This window comes from Sorex araneus, chromosome 6 (assembly GCF_027595985.1).
Source record: "Sorex araneus isolate mSorAra2 chromosome 6, mSorAra2.pri, whole genome shotgun sequence".
In the NCBI taxonomy this organism is placed as follows: domain Eukaryota; kingdom Metazoa; phylum Chordata; class Mammalia; order Eulipotyphla; family Soricidae; genus Sorex; species Sorex araneus.
This window is the reverse complement of record NC_073307.1, coordinates 114173706-114192306: the sequence shown is the minus strand read 5'-3', so window position 1 is coordinate 114192306 and position 18601 is coordinate 114173706. Positions and strand designations below refer to the sequence as shown.

Here is an 18601-nt window from a genome sequence, read left to right as displayed (position 1 = left end):
ATGGCCCATAATTGAGCTCAAAATAAGGCATCAGGTGTGGGTGTGCAGTGACCACCATTTCAGAATAGCAGCCCCTCCACTCCTGCTCAAATTTTGAATTCTAGTTTTAAAAATATAAAGGAATAGATTTGCACATGATTGATTAGTAAAAATAACACAATAGAGATGGCCTGGATTCCCGAGGAAGAAGCTTGTCCCAGGATGCTCTGGGCTGTCCACATATTCATTGCTTAGTGCCATGCTTGACACAGTTGAGTGCTCAATAAATGAGGCCAATTAGTCCCTTTTAGTCAGCTGCATTTGGAGTCTGAACCACACACATTCACATGGACCACGGTCTTCTGAGAGCATCTCTGCTGTGTATGTGTGGTCTTGTCTCTCAACAGGCAGGACCAAAGTGACATGTATCTACTATAGTCCTCAATGGTTAGCAAGTCAGGTAGTTAGATGATATAAAAGAAATACCCTTCCCTGAGGGCATAACAGGGTGTCTGATTGAGAACTGGACAAAGCTTATGAACCCCCAAGCATCTTCTGTAAGGGTTAGCCAAGTCCTACTCAAGAACATGGGGCAGCCTGGATACCCAGGGCACTGTTTATAAGAGGAGTTCTCCCTTGCAAAGTGCTTATTTGGAAAAGCACAGAAACAAGTAAACAAAATGATGACCTTTTGCTAAATGGGCATAAAGTTGGAAAATAAAATTAAATCTGAATACCTAATGAGGTTAGAAGCGGAGGGAGATGCTCACGGGGAGAAAGAGCACACCCTCATTGTGGAAATTACACAGCCATATGTGGATGGAAATTCCATCCAATGATCTGGAAAGGACAACTTGAGTTGTGCTGCTCTCGACAGTGGAAGGTGCTGGTGCCCTCAATACAGGCTTGCTGTGGTCTTTCTCAGGGTCTCTCTGGGCCTCTCTCTCTCTCTCTCTCTCTCTCTCTCTCTCTCTCTCTCTCTCTCTCTCTCTCTCATACATGTTTTTTCCCAGTTTAATTTGTTTAATGAAAAACAAATTCTGTCCATGGCTAGCAGGGTAACTTCTGTTCCACACATACATAAGTGAACAGACAGAATTCAAAGATGAATCCCAACTCCCCTCACCGCGCCCCCCGACACCCCGCCCCACAACACACACATAACACAGACACCACCTTGATGAAAACATGCAGGGCCCAGGCACATATCTTACACTAGGCTTTCATATATATATATATATATATATATATATATATATATATACACACACACACACATATGTATATGATAGGTATATGTATGTGTATATATATTCTTCTCCTTTGCACACACATTGAAGATAAGCCCAGGTGCATCAGAAAGCTCACTCACATGCCTTCCATGTGAGTGATACTCAGCTGTCTAACAAGCTGCCCAGTGCACCTAGCTCTCTCAACAATGCAGCTGCCACGCCTCCTGAAGGACACAGATGTTTCCAATGGTATCTGCTTACCTGGACCACAACCACCTGGATGGAAACATGGTCTGGAAGTCGAATTGGTGCCCGGAAATACTGGGACAGAGCAACCAGCAGGTGCAAGATGGCTACCAGGCTCTTGGCATGAACAGCTGAAACACAAAATTATGTGAAACTTAGATAATCTTCCTTTAAGTTCTGGGCAGAGATCAACAGATATTCCAAAGGCAGCACACCCATTGGCCCTTTTGTTAGCAGTAAGATAAGTATCCTTGGCCATCACCTGTCTCCCTGGGTCTCTCTGTTTTTGGTCAAACTCTGTAGAGTTTTCTGGATCATCTTCTGGCTAGATTTCCAAATCAATGCCTCTCTATTTGAACCAAAATTCTTATAAGTAGTCTGAAAACTGCATAATTTTGAGCTCAGATGGGCTGTCTGTAACCTTCCTGGTTTTGTGCATGTTATTCCAAAACCCCATAGCATGTTTGCTCTGTAGCCCTTTATCCCTCCCCTCCAACTGAATTGTCTGGGTTCTCATCACCATCCCATTCAGAACAACACAAAATATGCCCCCAAATCAATGGACACAGAAGAAAAATGGAACTCCAGAGGAAGCTATGAGATATCCAATGGCTTCGTTGTTCTCTTGAGTGCCATCTAAGGTCAGTATAGGCAATGCCCTTTGGGAAATATATGGAAGGGAATGTTTGTGACTTGTTTGGCTTCAATAGCTTCTATAGCTACTGTGCAATTGGCTGCAGCAGTGGCCATGATGCTACAGAAAGGTGTGTGGTTACTGGGAACTTTCTCAGTAGACATGAGGCAGTAAGATACTTGATGCAATGACATATACATAGGTCAGACCAGAGCTTGGGTTCTGACTGGAAAATTCTACCCTTAACTGCCTACATGAACCATGAGAAGCTCACTCAAGGCTTCTGAGGCTAGTCATTTTCCCAATGGAGAATAATGTGACATATGCAGAAGTATAGGCTATAAGAATTTTCAGAGATAACTGGACACAATTCCTCGCTCTTACTAGGTACTTAGGAATGGTTGATAACTTTTGTTTTGTTTGGGGGTCACACCTGGCGATGCTCCGGGGTTACTACTGAGGCTGCACTCAGGAATCACTCCTGGCTCAAGGGACCATACGGGATGCAGGAGATTGAACTACAGTTGACCACATGCAAGTCAACTGACCCACTGAAATATCTCTCCATCCCAGGTTGATACATTTATTATAATGTTATTGTAATTGAAAGAAAATGCCTGGCATGTACACAATTAAACATGCCAGTTTTCTCCTTTTCCTCATAAAAGGGAAGGCTTGTCAGATAATAATCTGTCTTTATAACCTCTTCATGGTTCTTCTTATAGGGAACATTTAAATTAAACAATAAAAGCCTACGGTACTTGGCAGGAACTGTTTCCATTCTTAGGGTATCCCCTATCTACCCTGGGGTTGATGACTCTGCTCCAATCAAAAAAGGAAACTAGCCCGTGCATTCCTTAGGACCTCAGTCAATTTTCTTGTTACTACAGCTACTTCAGAGAAAGTTTTCTACTGAGTAGGAACAGGGACTCAATACAGCCATCAAATAGCAGGTAAATTAATCCCGACTTCTTGCCTCTCAGATGTTTCAGTCCTGTACTTTGGAGCATGGTGAGCTACATTTTGTCCACGGTGATAACCTCAAAAAAATTTTAAAGAGGCCCCCTGAGCACCGCCAGGAGTGATACCCAGGAATACAGAGCCAGGAGTAAGCACTGCCAGATGTGGCTCAAAAACTAAACTAAACTAAAAAAATGAATATGCTGGGGCCAGAGCAATAGTACAGCACGTAGGGCATTTGCCTTGCACATGGCCAACCCGAGTTCAATTCCCCGGCATCCCATATGGTCCCCCAAGTACCACTCAAGGAGTAATTCCTGAGTGCAGAACCAGGAGTAAACCCTAAGCATCGCTGCGTGTGACCAAAAAAAGAAAATAAAGGTATATATTGTTTGATCCTAAACACTATTCCTAGGTATGAGTAGAGAGAACTCACCAGGCCATATGGATATTAGTGAACAAATGGAAAACTGTACAAGGTTAAGGCACTTGCTTTACATCTTTTTACGAACCCTATTGTGAACTCCTGACAATCATATATGGTCCCCTGAAAAGTGTCAGGGGTCACTCCTGGGCAAAACTCGGTGTGGCTCTCATTCCTTCCCCACAAAATGGAAAAACTGTCTTAAACAGATCCTTAAGTATGATGCATCCATATATTGTCATATGCACTTAATAAAACTGATATAGGGAAGAATTTATCTTATTTTATTTTGACCACACAGGCAGTGTTCAGGGCTTACTCCTGGCTCAAAGCTCAGGGATCACTCCTGGCAGGGCTTGGGGGACCATAATGGGTACAAGGGATCAAACCCAGGTGAGCTGCATGCAAGGCAACTGCTGTGCTCACTTACTATCGCTCAGACCCTAGAAGAATATTTAATGATCTATAAAGATACACATCCTCCAACAGTATATACTAGCTGATTTCATTTTTGTAAAGATGAAATCTTTGTATAGAAAGTTTCCTGTTTATTTATTTGTTATGGACACGCCAACACAGCTACACGATTTAGGGACATGTGGAAAGGCTGATCTCTGGGTGAACTTAGCCTCTGTATCTCATCACCACCACTGTCACCTGTGAGGCCTCAAACAAAGACACTTCCTATGTAAATATTATTGTGCTTTGTATGTGCCAATTACCGATCCAGATTCTAGACATACAGCAGAGAAGAGACAAAAATCTCCAGCCTCATAAGACACATTCTTCATTTCTTAACCTCTACATGTTTCAATTTAATTTTCTTTTCATTTTTTGGGGGGAGGACACACCCAGAGACACTCAGGAGTCATTCTTGGTGGGGTTTGGAGGACAGATGGGGTGCTGGGGATTAAACCCAGGTCAGCCCCGTGCAAGGAAAGAGCTTACCCACTGGACTATGGCTCAGTCTTTCTCTGTCCCAATTTTCTCATCTTTAAAATGGAGAAAACAATTCTGACATTTCTTGGCTAAATGAAGATGGCAAGGATCTGACCACGTAATGTGCCTAAAAGAAGCACAAGGACTATCACAAGCAGCATAAACTTGTGAAGGTTAATTTTTTAATCTCTTTCATCTGTATTTTTAAATTTTTTGGTACTGAAAAGTATGGCTATGAATAATCTTAAGAAGGTAAATGAAGGTGCCCATCCCCCACAAAGTTCTATTAATTCAATAGCCATCCCTGACACCTCTCTCAGAGTGACCCCATCTCCTAAGTAACACTACGGATGATAACAAGGAGAAAAGATGAGCGTCCCTCTGGCAGGGAGGGTATTGCCACATTTCTTAGGGAAGAAACCACAGCCTCTTGTCAACTAGTTTGACATATCTAACCCAAGAAAATGGAAATAGTTAGCAAAAACGGTAACTATGAAGTCCAGATGAGAATAAAAAACATGTGTGATAGGTTAGTATGAGAAGATAACAAAATCTGAAAGTGTAGTTATCTTCATCAAGTGAAATACACATTGATATGGATAGTGGTGGGCAAAAATAGTTGAGCTGTGTAATACGAGTGATTATTTTACTCATGTTTCATAAGATAAATGAAGAGAATTAATTAGGAACCAAAGAAATAATTCAAAGCCACTTGTCCTGATATGGTTTAAAAAAAAAAAAAAACTCCTTCCGGAGCCAGCAAGTAAGTGCTTGCCTTGCATGCAGCGAACCTGGATTAGATCCCTGTCGTCCAGTATGGTTATCTGAGCACCACCAGAGTGATTGCTGAATGCAGAACCAATAGTAAGCCCTGAGCATTGCCAGGTGTGGCCCCCAAAGCAAACAAACAAACAAAACAAAAACAAAATTCCATTCTTCTAGAATTATATGAGACTCGTGGTTTGATCTCCAGCACTACACCTCCTACACTTTCAGTCTGTTCTTCAATCTCAATTTTTCCTAAATTCGGTTCCTTTGGATGATAAATGATGGTGAATGGTGTGTTATTTTGGAAGGCTATGTGAAGAGAGTTCCATATTCAAAGGAATGTGTAATAGGATGAAGTGAAATGAAGAGAGGTCTTCATTAGATAATTCTGATATTTGTAACTAGTGTGGTCTGAAAAGATGCAGAATACTTCCTGAGCTAGTGATCAAGGACTCTTCACCCTCCCTGCAGGCTATCTGCATTCCTGGGGCATGGAACAGCACCATTCAGAGTGTAGGATTCCCCTCCTCTGGCTTCAGAGCCTCCTGGATTCCTCCTGAGAAATGCTGTTTTCATCTGATCAGCTGATTTCATTCATGTTGGTTCTGATAAGGACTCAGTAAGTCCACATTAGACACCCAGCCCTTGTGGCACCAAAATAACCAATTTATACAAACTGTGGCCCTTGGACGATCCTAGCTGGAATAACTGAATTTTAAAATTCTGTCGCCCCGGGTCAGCCAGACAACACAGTGGGCAGGTCGTTCTTCTTGCATGCAACTGACCTGATAGATATCCAGCACGCCCTATGATCCCCTGAGCACCACCAGGAGCAACCCCTGATCCCAGAGCCAGGAGTAAGTCTTGAGCATTGCTGAGCGGGTATGACCCCAAAACCAAAATTTTAAAAATAAAATAATTTTTTTTTGTCTCATGCCTTTAATCTTAGCCACACCTTTGCTTCTTCTGGAAAACAGGGACAGTGAGAGGAAGTGAATGAGGTTTAGTCGAAAGACTGTGTTCCTTGAGACCTCCACTGCTCCAAGTGGAGACAGACTCTTTGTCCAAGGTGCTCTAAGGACCCAGAGCTAGTCCACAGAATACAGTTTCCTTTCCCTCTAGTCTCCTGAAGTTTTTATAGAAAACCTTTTCCAGAATGAACACACTGGGCTTCAACTCTTCCCTATTCCCAGTGGTATATATGTTTGGTGTGAGATGCTAGGCACATCTCTCTAGCAGTCCAGGGGATGGGAGCCCGCCCAGTTTCCCCGGATGGCCTCTAGAGGGGGGAACGCCAGGGAGGGGCCAGTAGTGTCACTTAGCAACGCTCCCGCCACTCTGTCCAACTCACAGTCCACATTCCACTTGATGCTCCTGGGAGGGAGTTTCAGAGTTTCATTGATCTTTTCCAGGACAGTCTGCAGCTTCTGCTTCTGAGCAATCTCAGACTGGGTGACCTCAGCAACATTCAGCTTTTCACTTTCCAGTTTCTCTGCGGTAACAGGGAAAAGAGAAGAACTGTTACCTTCTTTCAAGAGATCCCCAACCCAGGCCACTATTGACTCATTTTCCCCCCTGGCACAAACATACATGTACTCACGCATCCAACAGATACATACTGAGCACCAGAGTTCTTCCCTCTCATTGGTGGTGGTGGCCTATAAAGTGAGAGCATGAAGGTGTGCATGCATGCGTGTGTGCGTGCGGGGTGTGTGTGTGTGTGTGTGTGTGTGTGTGTTTGAGTGATGCTCAGGGGTCACTCCTGGGGTGTGTGTGTGTGTGTGTGTGTGTGTGTGTGTGTGTTTGGGTGATGCTCAGGGGTTACTCCTGGTGTGCCTGTGTGTGTGTGTGAATGTGTGTTTGAGTGATGCTCAGGGGTTACTCCTGGTGTGTGTGTGTGTGTGTGTGTGTGTGCGCGCGCGCGTGTGTGCGTGTTTTTGGGTTATGCTCAGGGGTTACTCCTGGCTCTGCACTCAAGAATTATTCCTGGTGGTGGTGCTGGGGGGGTGGGAGGGGCATACAGAATGTCAGGGATCAAACCTGGGTTGGCCACGTGCAAGGCAAGGCCCTACTTGCTGTACTATGGCTCGGCCTGCCCCCTCACTTCCGGTATGAGTCTTGAATTAGACTCCAGAACTGCCAGTCCTGTTCAAATTCTTCCATCACAGAGAGTTTCCCTCTTCTCTGTAATTCTGCCTACTCCAGGGACTTGTTTGTGCCCTGACTGGAAACTCTGCTTTGCTTCCCCAGGGGCAGCTTGTCAAGTCTAGCCCCACGCCGGCTAACGGAGGAAAGAACCTCCCTTCTGGGTCTCTCTCCCCTCCGGGAGAAGGCGTGGTGTCCGACATTTTGCGGGTCCATTGAGAAGGTACGAACTTGGTGGCGCGGAAAAAAAAAAAAAAAAAAAATGTGTGCTTTGAACTTGAAACAGCCGCAGGATACAGAGCCAGCCCTAGTCGGGCCCGTGCTCGGCTCCGGCCGGCCGGGTTTTCGGCCCGGGCGCCCATGTCCCTGCAGAGCCGGTGGATGTGGAACAAGCGGGAACCAGAGACAGCTTTAGGAATTGGTTTCTGGCAGAATTTTCCCAGGACTTTATACAGAAATCCAAAACCGCGCGGACGCTACCGCGTCCGCGCGACTTAACATTTATAATTGTCATCAATGTGAAAGGGTTCCATTTGAACAGGTCAGACTTGGGGGGGAAACTCCAAATAATAACAGTAAGTTTTTGTTGAAATATTGAAGGTTCTTATTGTAACAGCCACCTCTGGACTATGAGCTAAGCAAAAGCCCCACGCTGGCCAAGGTGGCGTGGAGTACACCATACTATGAGGCGCAGGAAGGGGGATGAGGGGGAAAAATTAAAAAAAAAAAATGGAAAAGGAAAAAGAGAAAAAAAAGAGAGAGAGAGAGTTATGTCAACTATAGTGAGTTTTGTGTTGAATTATGGAATGTAATCAAGGTAAAGAAAAAATGAAGTGAAATTCATTAGTTATACAGTAGGGGGTAGGGGGTGGGGGCGGGGGGTAAACTGGGGTTTCTGGTGGTGGAATTTGGGCACTGGTGAAGGGATGGGTGTTTGAATATTGTATAACTGACATATAAACCTGAGAACTTTGTAACTTTCCACATGGTGATTTAATAAAAATTAAAAAAAAAAAATAAATTGATTTACAAAAAAAAAAAAAAAAAAAAAAAGCGTTTTAAACAATCTTGAAATATGTGTCATACCAAAGCATCTTTTTCTCTTTTCCATTTTAAGCACTCTTCTTTTCCTTTGAGCTTACCTGAAAGGTAACTTATTTGATATATTCTGTTTCATCAATTTGAAGGCAGGTGTTTTTTTTTTTTCCCACATCCCTGAAATCAGGTGGTGACTTAAAATTGACACAGGGCTGGAGCAACATTATGGCAGCAGGTAGGGTGCTTCCTTGCCTTGCATTTGACCTGGGTTCAACCATTAGCACTACATATGGTTCCCTGGGCCTTGTCAAGTGTGATTCCTGAATAGAGTCAGGAGTAAGCCCTGAGCACTGCCGTCGACCCCCTCTCTCTGACACACACACACACACACACACACACACATACACACACACACGCCTACGCATGCGTGAGAGAATAAAAGCAATGCTACCCTACAGCTACTGTGGGCTGGGTGGACGATGTCAGCATTAGTGCAGGGCCATAGCTCTTTACAGTTTGGTCACTGCCAGATCTGAAAAAGCCTACAAGGGCACTTTGAAAAGTAGAAGATAATTCTATGCAATAAGAAAGCATTGAGTAATAGTTTAATTGAAGGGCTCTTTTCTTTTTGAGTGGTACTTGTATAATGGTATTTTAAAAGCACTGGTTCTTGTATACAATGACATAACCTCTTGATACTTAAACGCAAACCACAGTTAATCATTATATTAGTCTAAAGTAAAATATATATGTGCCCATCTTCTCAGGAGTCAGTTAATAATTATGATACAGGGGACTGGAATTCATTTTTATTTGCCACTTGCTTAATATGATTTCTGAAAGTAAAAGTCCTCTGATAAAATGAAATATATGAATAAGTAAAAAACATCAAAGAATAATGAATAAAAACTGAATCAATGAAATAAGTATTTAAGCTGCTGGAGCAGTAGTATAGCAGGTAGGTGTTTACCCTGGCCACAGCCAGCCCTTCTTTAATCTCCAGCATCCTGAGTGTTCCTGAACCACACCAGGGATGAGATCTGAGTGCAAGGATGGAGGAAGCCCTGAGCACTAATTGGCTCCCAAATCAACAACATTATTGGCTCCCAAACCAATAATATTGGTAATAATTAAATCTATAATAGTTATTATTTTCTGGATCTATTGCTTAAAAATAAACTTGTGAATGAAAGTTATGGTCTAGTATAAAAAAATAAAGTGATCTATCTACATATACACACATACATGCATATATCGTATACATATTGTGTGTATGTGTATATATATACACATTTATATATATGGCTTATATATGTAAATATATTTATATATAGGTTTTTGCTTTTTTTGGTTCTTAGATCATACTTGGTGATGCTCAGGGATCACTCCTGGTGTGCTTGGGGGACCATATGTGGGGCAGGGGATTGAACTTGGGTTGACTCTACCTGGCCCTATACCATATTTTATTTATGACAGAGAATAACTCTGGATTTGCTAATGGGAAATAGCTATCTGCTATTGCATTTACCTAATCTATTTCCAGACATTTGGGGTTTATAGAACTGACAGCCTGAAACATGCTTAAGATTTTTTTCTCCTCTTTCTCCTATTATTTTGTTTTGTTTTACTTTCTTTTTGCAGGGTTGAGGCTAGGACCCAGAGCTTCACAGTTGAAGCCTGGGCTCCCCCAGGAGTCCCACTCTGTCCCCCAGTGCTACCTCACTCTTAGTTTTAAGTAGTTTTAGACTATCTGACTCTTAAATGCCCGTAGGTATTTGAAGAGAAGATCGCCCACTGAGAAGTTTACATAGGTTCTGTGTATTTTAGAATTCTTTTCAGCACTTTTATACAGTTTCAATTTATTCTTATCTGTGAAAGTCTAATCTGTTACCTCTCTCCTCTTGTTAGTTGTTGGAAGTCATTATTCTTTACTCCTAAAGTTCAGAGATTTAACAAAGATTTCTTTAAAAATCTTCCTGAATGCTAAGCTTTAAAGAGACTTACTGTACCTCTTCCTTCTTTTTCTTTTTTCTTTTCATTTGGCAGGGTGTGTTAGGGGAAGGGCATCATGCTTGGCTATGCTTGGCTATGCTCGGGACATACTCCTGGCTCTGTGCTCAGGGTCACTCTGGCAGGGCTTGAGGGACCACATGCAGTGCCCCAGATCAGATTCAGAACAGCCACATGCGAGGCAAACACCCTATCCTCTGTATTATCTTTCCTATTTTAGATAGGAAACACCTTTTCTATTTTTAGATTGTGAGTCTTTACCTTGGATCCTTGCCTACTGAAGAAAGAGATGACAAGCTGTTTTCATCTTCCATGGCAACTAGTAGCCTTTGGTAGAAGCTGCCCAAAGTGCCTAGTTAGGGAAACTTCACATTATTGTGGTTCTGCAGAAGACAGCTAACATAGATTGGTGATGACTATATGGGAGTGACTGGGAAGAGAAGAGTGAGGAGTAAGAACCACTTTCTTTTTTTTCTAGTCCTGTTACATTACATCATTGTCTAAGAATTTTCATATTTATAACCTTTTACTGGCACTGGAATTCTTAGAGTGAACTGCCTGGATCTCAGAGTCTGTTTTCCAGGTCAATAACTTTTTCTTGCACTGTTATCCATGATGTTCTTGGTTTTCAAAAACTGACTTCTATGCATGACTTTCTGAAACATGATTTTCCTGTTTAAGTAGTTTGTGAGACAAACTGTATTAAATTATAGTAACTACTTTATAATTTAGTTTTCCTAAATTAAAAATATTCTGGTTTTTAGCATCTGGTATAGTTTATTCAGGAGGAAAGTTTTTATGACTTTGCTTTTTGTAATTTTGTTTTACATTCATTACTTCTTAGAAAAGTAATTTTACTTTTTTCCTGATACTGCAATTATGATTTAGGTTTAGGGCTGTCTGTGTATATTTCAATTACAACTGGAAGGCTGGTACTGCAGAGTATACCTGGGGACTGGCCTGGGCTTCTGAGCCCTGCAGTGGGGGCACCCAGGGAAGAAAAGCTGCCCCCTACAGATTTTCTTCTTGACTACACTCATTTTACCAATTAGTTATAGTATTGTTTGAATCTTTTGCATTCTTTGGATATGTAAACAAGAAGAGTTATCTCAATTTTATAAATGTACAGAGTTTAAACTTCATCACCTTTTTTTGGGAAGCGGCCACACCCGGCAATGCTCAGGGGTCATTCCTTGTAGGGCTCAGGGGACCATCTGTGGTACCAGGGATCAAACTGGGTTGGCCCCCGTGTGTAAGGCAAGTGCCTTACCTACTGTTCTACCATTCTGGCCCTCAATTTTACGATGTTATAAAATACAAAAGATTTATGTGCTCGTGCATACATGCATGTGCGTGTGCGTGTGCATGTGTGTGTGTGTGTGTGTGTGTGTGTGTGTGTGTGTCTTTAAATCTTATGGGGCTTGGGGCTATATCTTGCTCTGTGCTGAGGAGTGACCCTGGTTGTGCTCAGGGAACCATTTATGATGCCAGGATTTGAAGTGCGATGTGCAGGATGCAGGTAAAAACCTTCACCTCTGTACTATTTCTTTGGTATTATGTTAAGTGAAAAAAGAAAGTAGAAGACAGTCACCAGGGGTTTCCATCACATGTGTACATAAACAACGAAAGCCAACAAACAGGTAGGTAAAAACAATCAAACTCTTAGACTCAATTAAAGCTATGGTGGTTAGCAGAGGGAAAGGGGAGAGGTGTGGGAAATGAGGAGAGCAATCTTTCTGATGATTGGATAGTGGTAGGAGCATTAGGAATCATATACATACACAGGTGTGAAGCTAGACCCATATAATTCCATAATACTATAAACCAATAATCACTTAAAAGGTGAAAAATATTTGTATGAAACCCTCTTCTGCTTTTATCTACATCTTGTTTTAAAGCATTCAATGGGTAAAACTTAAGCTATCTGTTCGACTGTTCTTAATAATTAATGGTTTTACTCACTAATTATGAAGAATTTAAAGAGAATGTCTTCTTCAAGGTTCTAAGCTTTCCTCCTTTGTTCTTCATCAATCTAATTTCACTTACTATAATGAAAACTTACTACCAAAACCTTATTCTTCTAGCAAACTGTTTCAGTTTTCATAGTTCAGTAAATTATTCATCATTATTTAACTTGCTATATATAGTAACATGATTTTGAACCAGAATGCTACTTATAAATTTTTCTCAGGATTGTTTTGTGAATTTTCCAGTTTCTGAAATCAGCATCCAAAGATGCTTTTGGAACAATTATTATTAGAAATTAATGAGACCATATTAAAAAAGTTCTGAAGTATCAAGATGGGGCAGAATAGACTCAAGTACTCTAAGTGGTAAGTGGTAAAAGAATTGAGATGTTTTAACTAATAAATGTGCTACAAATATGATACTATGTGATGTAATCAACCTTCAAAGAATTAGAGTACATAAAATATTCTTTCCAATATGATTTCTGAATTATTAAAAATATATAGTTTTGTTTCCAAACATATGGGGAGGGTTAGTTAAAACCTTATTTCTTATTGCATCATTGTCAGAGAATTTGGCCTCTGTAATTATTTGTTGAGACTTGCTTCCTGGATTTGGCCATTTTTTATAAGTGTTCCATGTGTAGTTAAGAAAATGAGAAGACTCCAGTTTGGGGCTGTAATTGGTTAATTGTGGTGTTCAAATCTTCCCTGTTCTTATAATCAATTTTTAAAAAGTACTAATAGGAGAAATATGTTAATTATACTACAGTGATGACAGAATGTGTCAAGTTTTTATAATGCTGGCTGTCATTTTTTATTTTTAAATATCTGTTGCGCAAAAGTGTATTTAGTTTTGAAAGTTCTGTATTTTCCTTGTTACTTTAGTTTCATTATTTCTATATAAAATCTTTCTTGCATTAGAATCTGTTTAACATAGTGTTTAAAAAGTTACTCCAAAGAGAGGGACAGACATAGAAAGATTGCACTCATTTGTAGAATATAAAGAAACTGAATGGGAGACTTACACCCAAGAATAGCAGAGATGAGTACCAGGAGGATTGCTCCACGGCTTAGAAATCAGCCTCACATGCAGAGGGGGAAAGGCAGCTCAGATAGAGAAGGGAACACCAAGTATGGGGTGCTTGGAGGGCCACTCGGGATGGGAGATGTGTGCTGAAAGTAGATTATGGACCGAATGATGGCAATTTAATACCTTTATTGCAAACCACAACACCCATAAGGAGAGACAGCATGGCAGGGAATGCCCTGCCACAGAGGCAGGGTGGGGTAGGAGGGAATGGGGTGAGAGTGGTGGGAGGGATACCAGGATCATTGGTGGTGGAGAATGGGCACTGATGAAGGGATGGGTACTTGATCATGGTATGACTCAAATGTAAGCACAAAACTGAAGTATAATTTATATACATTCGTTTTAGGTATATAGCATACTATCTTGACAACATTGACAATATTTGAAAATATTTTTATACAACATGCTTGTATAAAACGGTAAGTAAAATAAGTCCATTTCCTAACTCTTAGGAAGATGTCCCAGGTGCTGCCCAGAGACACAGGCAGGTGCATATTTGTCAGTGTGCAGATCATTACAACATGCCAGTCGACCAAAAGTTTACATTTGGTAGACTGGGAACACTTGTAAAGGCAATTAAAGAGGCCACCCCAAAAGCCTCTGTCCCTCTCAGAGAGCCTAGCAAGCTACCGAGAGTATCCTGCCTGCACGGCAGAGCCTGGCAAGATACCTGTGGCATACTCGATATGCCAAAAACAGTAATGAGGATGGTCCTCATCCCCCTGATCCTGAAAGAGCCCCCAATACACCATCGGGCTACACTAGCACATGACAGGGATGAATGGAGATGTTATTGGTGCCCACTTGAGCAACGGGATGACAGTGATACAGTGATATTACCACCTATGGACACCCATGTTTTACACTGGTGGTTTTGAACCTTTCTTCTTCTTCTTCTTTTTTTTATTGAGTCACCATGTGGAAAGTTACAAAGTTTTCAGGTTTAAGTCTCAGTTATACAATGCTCGAACACCCATCCCTTCACCAGTGCACATATTCCACCACCAAGAATCACAGTATAGCTCCACCCCGCCCCCCACACCCCTAGCCCCCCCACACTCCTAGCCCCCCACCCCGCCTGTGTAACTGATAAATTTCACTTTACTTTGACTTTGAATACATTCCATATTTCAACGAAACTCACTATTATTGTTTGGAGTTTCTCCCCCCTAAAGTCAGACCTGCTGAAAAGGAAGCATTTGATAATTTGTTTTCCATTGCTGAGAATGAAGAGATATGAGGTCGAGTGACCGCACTAGCGGCCTCATGGTTTTGGGTTTCTGTATTTTAGTATTTTAGTAACTAAGTCCAGAGAAATATCTGCCAGAAATTGCATCACTGCAAACTAGTACTTGTCAGTTATATTATATTCCACATATGAGTGCAATCTTTCTATGTCTGTCTCTTTCTGACTCATTTCACTCAGCATGATACTTTCCATGTTGATCCATTTATATGCAAATTTCATGACTTCATGTTTTCTGACAGCTACATAGTATTCCATTGTGTATATGTACCAGAGTTTCTTTAACCAGTCATCTGTTTTGGGGCACTCTGGTTTTTTCCAGATTCTGGCTATTGTAAACAGTGCTGCAATGAACATAGAAATGCAGATGCCATCTCTACTATACCTTTTTGCCTCTCCGGGATATATTCCCAGGAGTGGTATTGCTGGGTCAAATGGAAGCTCAATTTCTAATTTTTTGAGAATCGTCCATACTGTTTTCCAAAAGGGCTGAACCAGTCGGCATTCCCACCAGCAGTGAACCTTTCAACCTAAGGTTGAAGGCTGATAATTTTCAGCCAGATCAACCTAAAAACTGGAATGGATTAGCTAACCAGTAGTTGTCACTACTCTTTTGCACCCTATTACCATCTCATTACCACTACATTTTTATCTCTTGATAAACCCCATTTATCTCACTGGTCCCCAATTGCTCTTTTCCTCTGGAAATCAGCAATCTGATGGGTTTTGTTTTTCTTAGATTAGACATATAAACAAAATTATGTGAGAGTTGTCTTATATATCTGGTTATTTCACCTAACATAATACACCCAAGGTCCATCCATGCTGCAAATGACAGGATTTTAATCTTATTTGTAACTGCATAATATTCCACTGCACTATAGTCATGAATTGCCTAAGGAAACTAATGTGTTTGGAGAAATGTGTTGGCAGGTGATTTAGTACTTGTGTAAATGTCAAGGTTGGTAATACTGCCTATTACATACCAAAGCTATATGGTATAGTCTTTTAGGAGTACTATAATATATGTAATTTGTTGTTCACCAAAATGTTATTAAACAATGCATGCATATTCCACTCTTTTATTCATTCATCTACCAATGGACACTTGTTTCCCTATCTTGGCTACTGTAACTAGTGCTCCATTGACAATAGGATGTAAACATATTTTTTTTAATTAGTGTTTTCACTTTCTTCCTAATACTAAAAGTAGAGTTGCTGTATCATACACTGTTGTATTCTTAATTTTTGAAAACTTCACATACTGTTTCCCATCATAGTGGTACCAATTTGTACTCCCACCAATAGTGCCCAATACTCTTCTTAACCAATACTTAATATTTAATGACAACCATTCTGAAAGGAGTAAGGTGATAGCTCATAGTGGTTTTGATTTGCATTTCTGTGACAGCTGGTGACAGTGAGTACCTTTCCAAATGTCCAATAGTGATCTGTATTTCTTCTTTTGGAAAATGTATATTTAGAATCTCTGTCCATTTTAAAATGAGGTTCTTTTTGGTTGTTAAGTTGTATGTGTTGTTTAGATACCTTGGAAATTAATGTTTATCTGATAACATGATTTAGAAATATTACCTCCAAACTGTCTTTTTATTTTCTTGGTGTTTTCTTCACTGGGCAGGAGCTTTCTAGTTTGGTATATTCCCATTTGTTTATTTTTGTTTCCCTTGCTTTTGGAGTCAGATCAAAAAGAAAAACAAAATCCTACTAAAACTGTCCTATCCCCATATCTCAGTCCTTTGTTGTAAATTAATTGATCAAATATGTTGGGTTTATCTTTGGGATCTTTATTCAGTTCCACTGATCTTTTTCTTAATTTTTATGCCAACACCATACTGTTTTAATTAACATAGATTTTGATTTGACTTGAAATCAGGAAACGCTATGCCACCAGATTTGTTTCTCTTTCTCAGGAATGCTTTGGCTACCTGGGATATTTTGGGGTTATAAATTTTAGGACTGTTAATTTTTTCCTATGGAAAATATCAATGAAGACTTTTTCCTTACAAAACTTTTACTAATTTGTAATAATTAAAAAAAATTTAAACAATGTGATTTATAAAAGTGTTCAACACTAGTGTTCTGACCCAACACCAACCCCACCACCAGTGTGAACTTCCCTCAATCAATGTCCTTAGATTCCCATCTAACCCCCAAACCTGCCCCTTTAGAAGGCACAAATTTACTTTTTTTCTTTTTTCTTCTTTTTGGGTCACACCTGGAGATGAACAGGGGTTATTCCTGGCTCTGTAATCAGGAATTACTCCTGGCGGTGCTCAGGAGACCATATGGGATGCTGGGAATCGAACCCAGGTTTGCCACGTGCAAGGCAAATGCCCTACCCACTGTGGTACTGTTCCAGCCCTGGCACAAATTTACTTTATATTGCTTGTTACAACAAAATGGCAAATTATCAGAAAATAGATCAATAAAAGTCAATTTGTGATAATTTATATTTCATATGGTGCTACTAAAGTCACTGTCTGAGGATTTGCTGAGGTGTGTGGTGCTTGTGGAGCTTTCCGTGTTACTATTTTTGCTCACTGAGCTTGGTGGACTTCTATGCAGCTTTCCCATTAAGTTTGCTCTGTTCCTATAGGGCTGTCAGTACTGGAATATTTAGAGGTAGTGTGTGGCCAAATCTGTAGCTCGTGCTCCAGGAACTGTGGAATTGGGCAATTTATGTCAGAAAAGGTTGGATGTGGGGGGGCTGCTGAGCCTCTCCAGAAGGGAGGGAATATGCCTGCCCCCCTTCCAACAAGACCAAAGAGTCTTCAGCCTGAAGATCAATCTGTCACTGTCACTGTCATCCATTGCTCATCGATTTGCTTGAGCAGGCACCAGTAACGTCTCCATTGTAAGACTTGTTACTGTTTTGGCATATCGATTACGCCACGGGTAGCTTGCCAGGTTCTGCCGTGTGGGCGAGATACTCTTGGTAGCTTGCCGGACTCTCTGAGAGAGACGGAGGAATTAAACCCGGGTTGGCTGTGTGCAAGGCAAATGCCCTACCCGCTGTGCTATCGCTTCAGCCCTACCTGAAATAATTTGGCAGTGTGATCAAAGGAGTTTCAACAGTAAATTTCAGATTATCAATGAAGTGCTTTGGGAAATGTGAACATTTTATCAATATTAATTATTCCAGTATATTAGAACAAAATACTTTTCCCTTATTTATGTTTTCTTCAATTTCTTTCATCAATGTCTTGTGGTTTTCAGTCAACAGTTCTTTCACCTCCTTAGTTTAATTTATTTCTAGGGTCAGTTAACCCTCAAATAGAACAGTAATTAGGTACTCCCCTAATCCCTTTTGCAATTGAAATCTGAATAAAATTTTTGACTCCCCAAAAAAATCTATTTCTAGTCTGCTGTTGACTAAAACTTTACTGATAACATAAACAGTTCATTTAACATGCTACATGCATTATATAATATATATGTACATATATATATATATATGTTTTGCTTTGTTCCCTTTTATTTTGTTTTTGGGCCATACTGGGCAGTGCTCAGAAACTACTCTTGGTTCTTCACTCAGGGATCACTCTTGGATGGGCTCCAGAAGTATATGTGTTGCCAGGGACAGAACCTGCGTCAGCCATGCACAAGACAAGCACCATACCTGATGTTGTATAACTCTGGCCCATATGCTGTATTCTTACAATAAAATTAATAAGAGAAAAGAACATTGAAAGGCAGTGAAAATACATACATTGAGTTGTATATATTAAAATTGTAAGCTTACATGATCTGCTTAGAAATAAATCATTTCTCAATTCCTATATCAACATTGTCTTGGTGGAGATCAAGGAATTCAACATTCTCTTGTAATGTCATGATCTTATTTGTTTATTTGGAGCACTTCTCCAGAAGTGTTCCTCCCTACCCCCTTTCATCACAGC

At 40.7% G+C, this 18601-nt stretch overlaps 1 protein-coding gene across 1 annotated transcript in view; it reads right to left on the bottom strand.

Annotated features, from left to right (window-relative positions):
* The window catches only part of PARVA (parvin alpha), a 179132-nt gene that overhangs the window by 26710 nt on the left and 133821 nt on the right, over window positions 1-18601 (bottom strand). Inside the window, exons 5-6 of the mRNA XM_055142934.1 lie at window positions 6534-6674; window positions 1473-1588 (exon numbers count right to left, since the gene is read on the bottom strand). Coding sequence (XP_054998909.1) covers window positions 1473-1588; window positions 6534-6674 — 257 coding nt within the window. The remainder of the gene's footprint in view (window positions 1-1472; window positions 1589-6533; window positions 6675-18601) is intronic.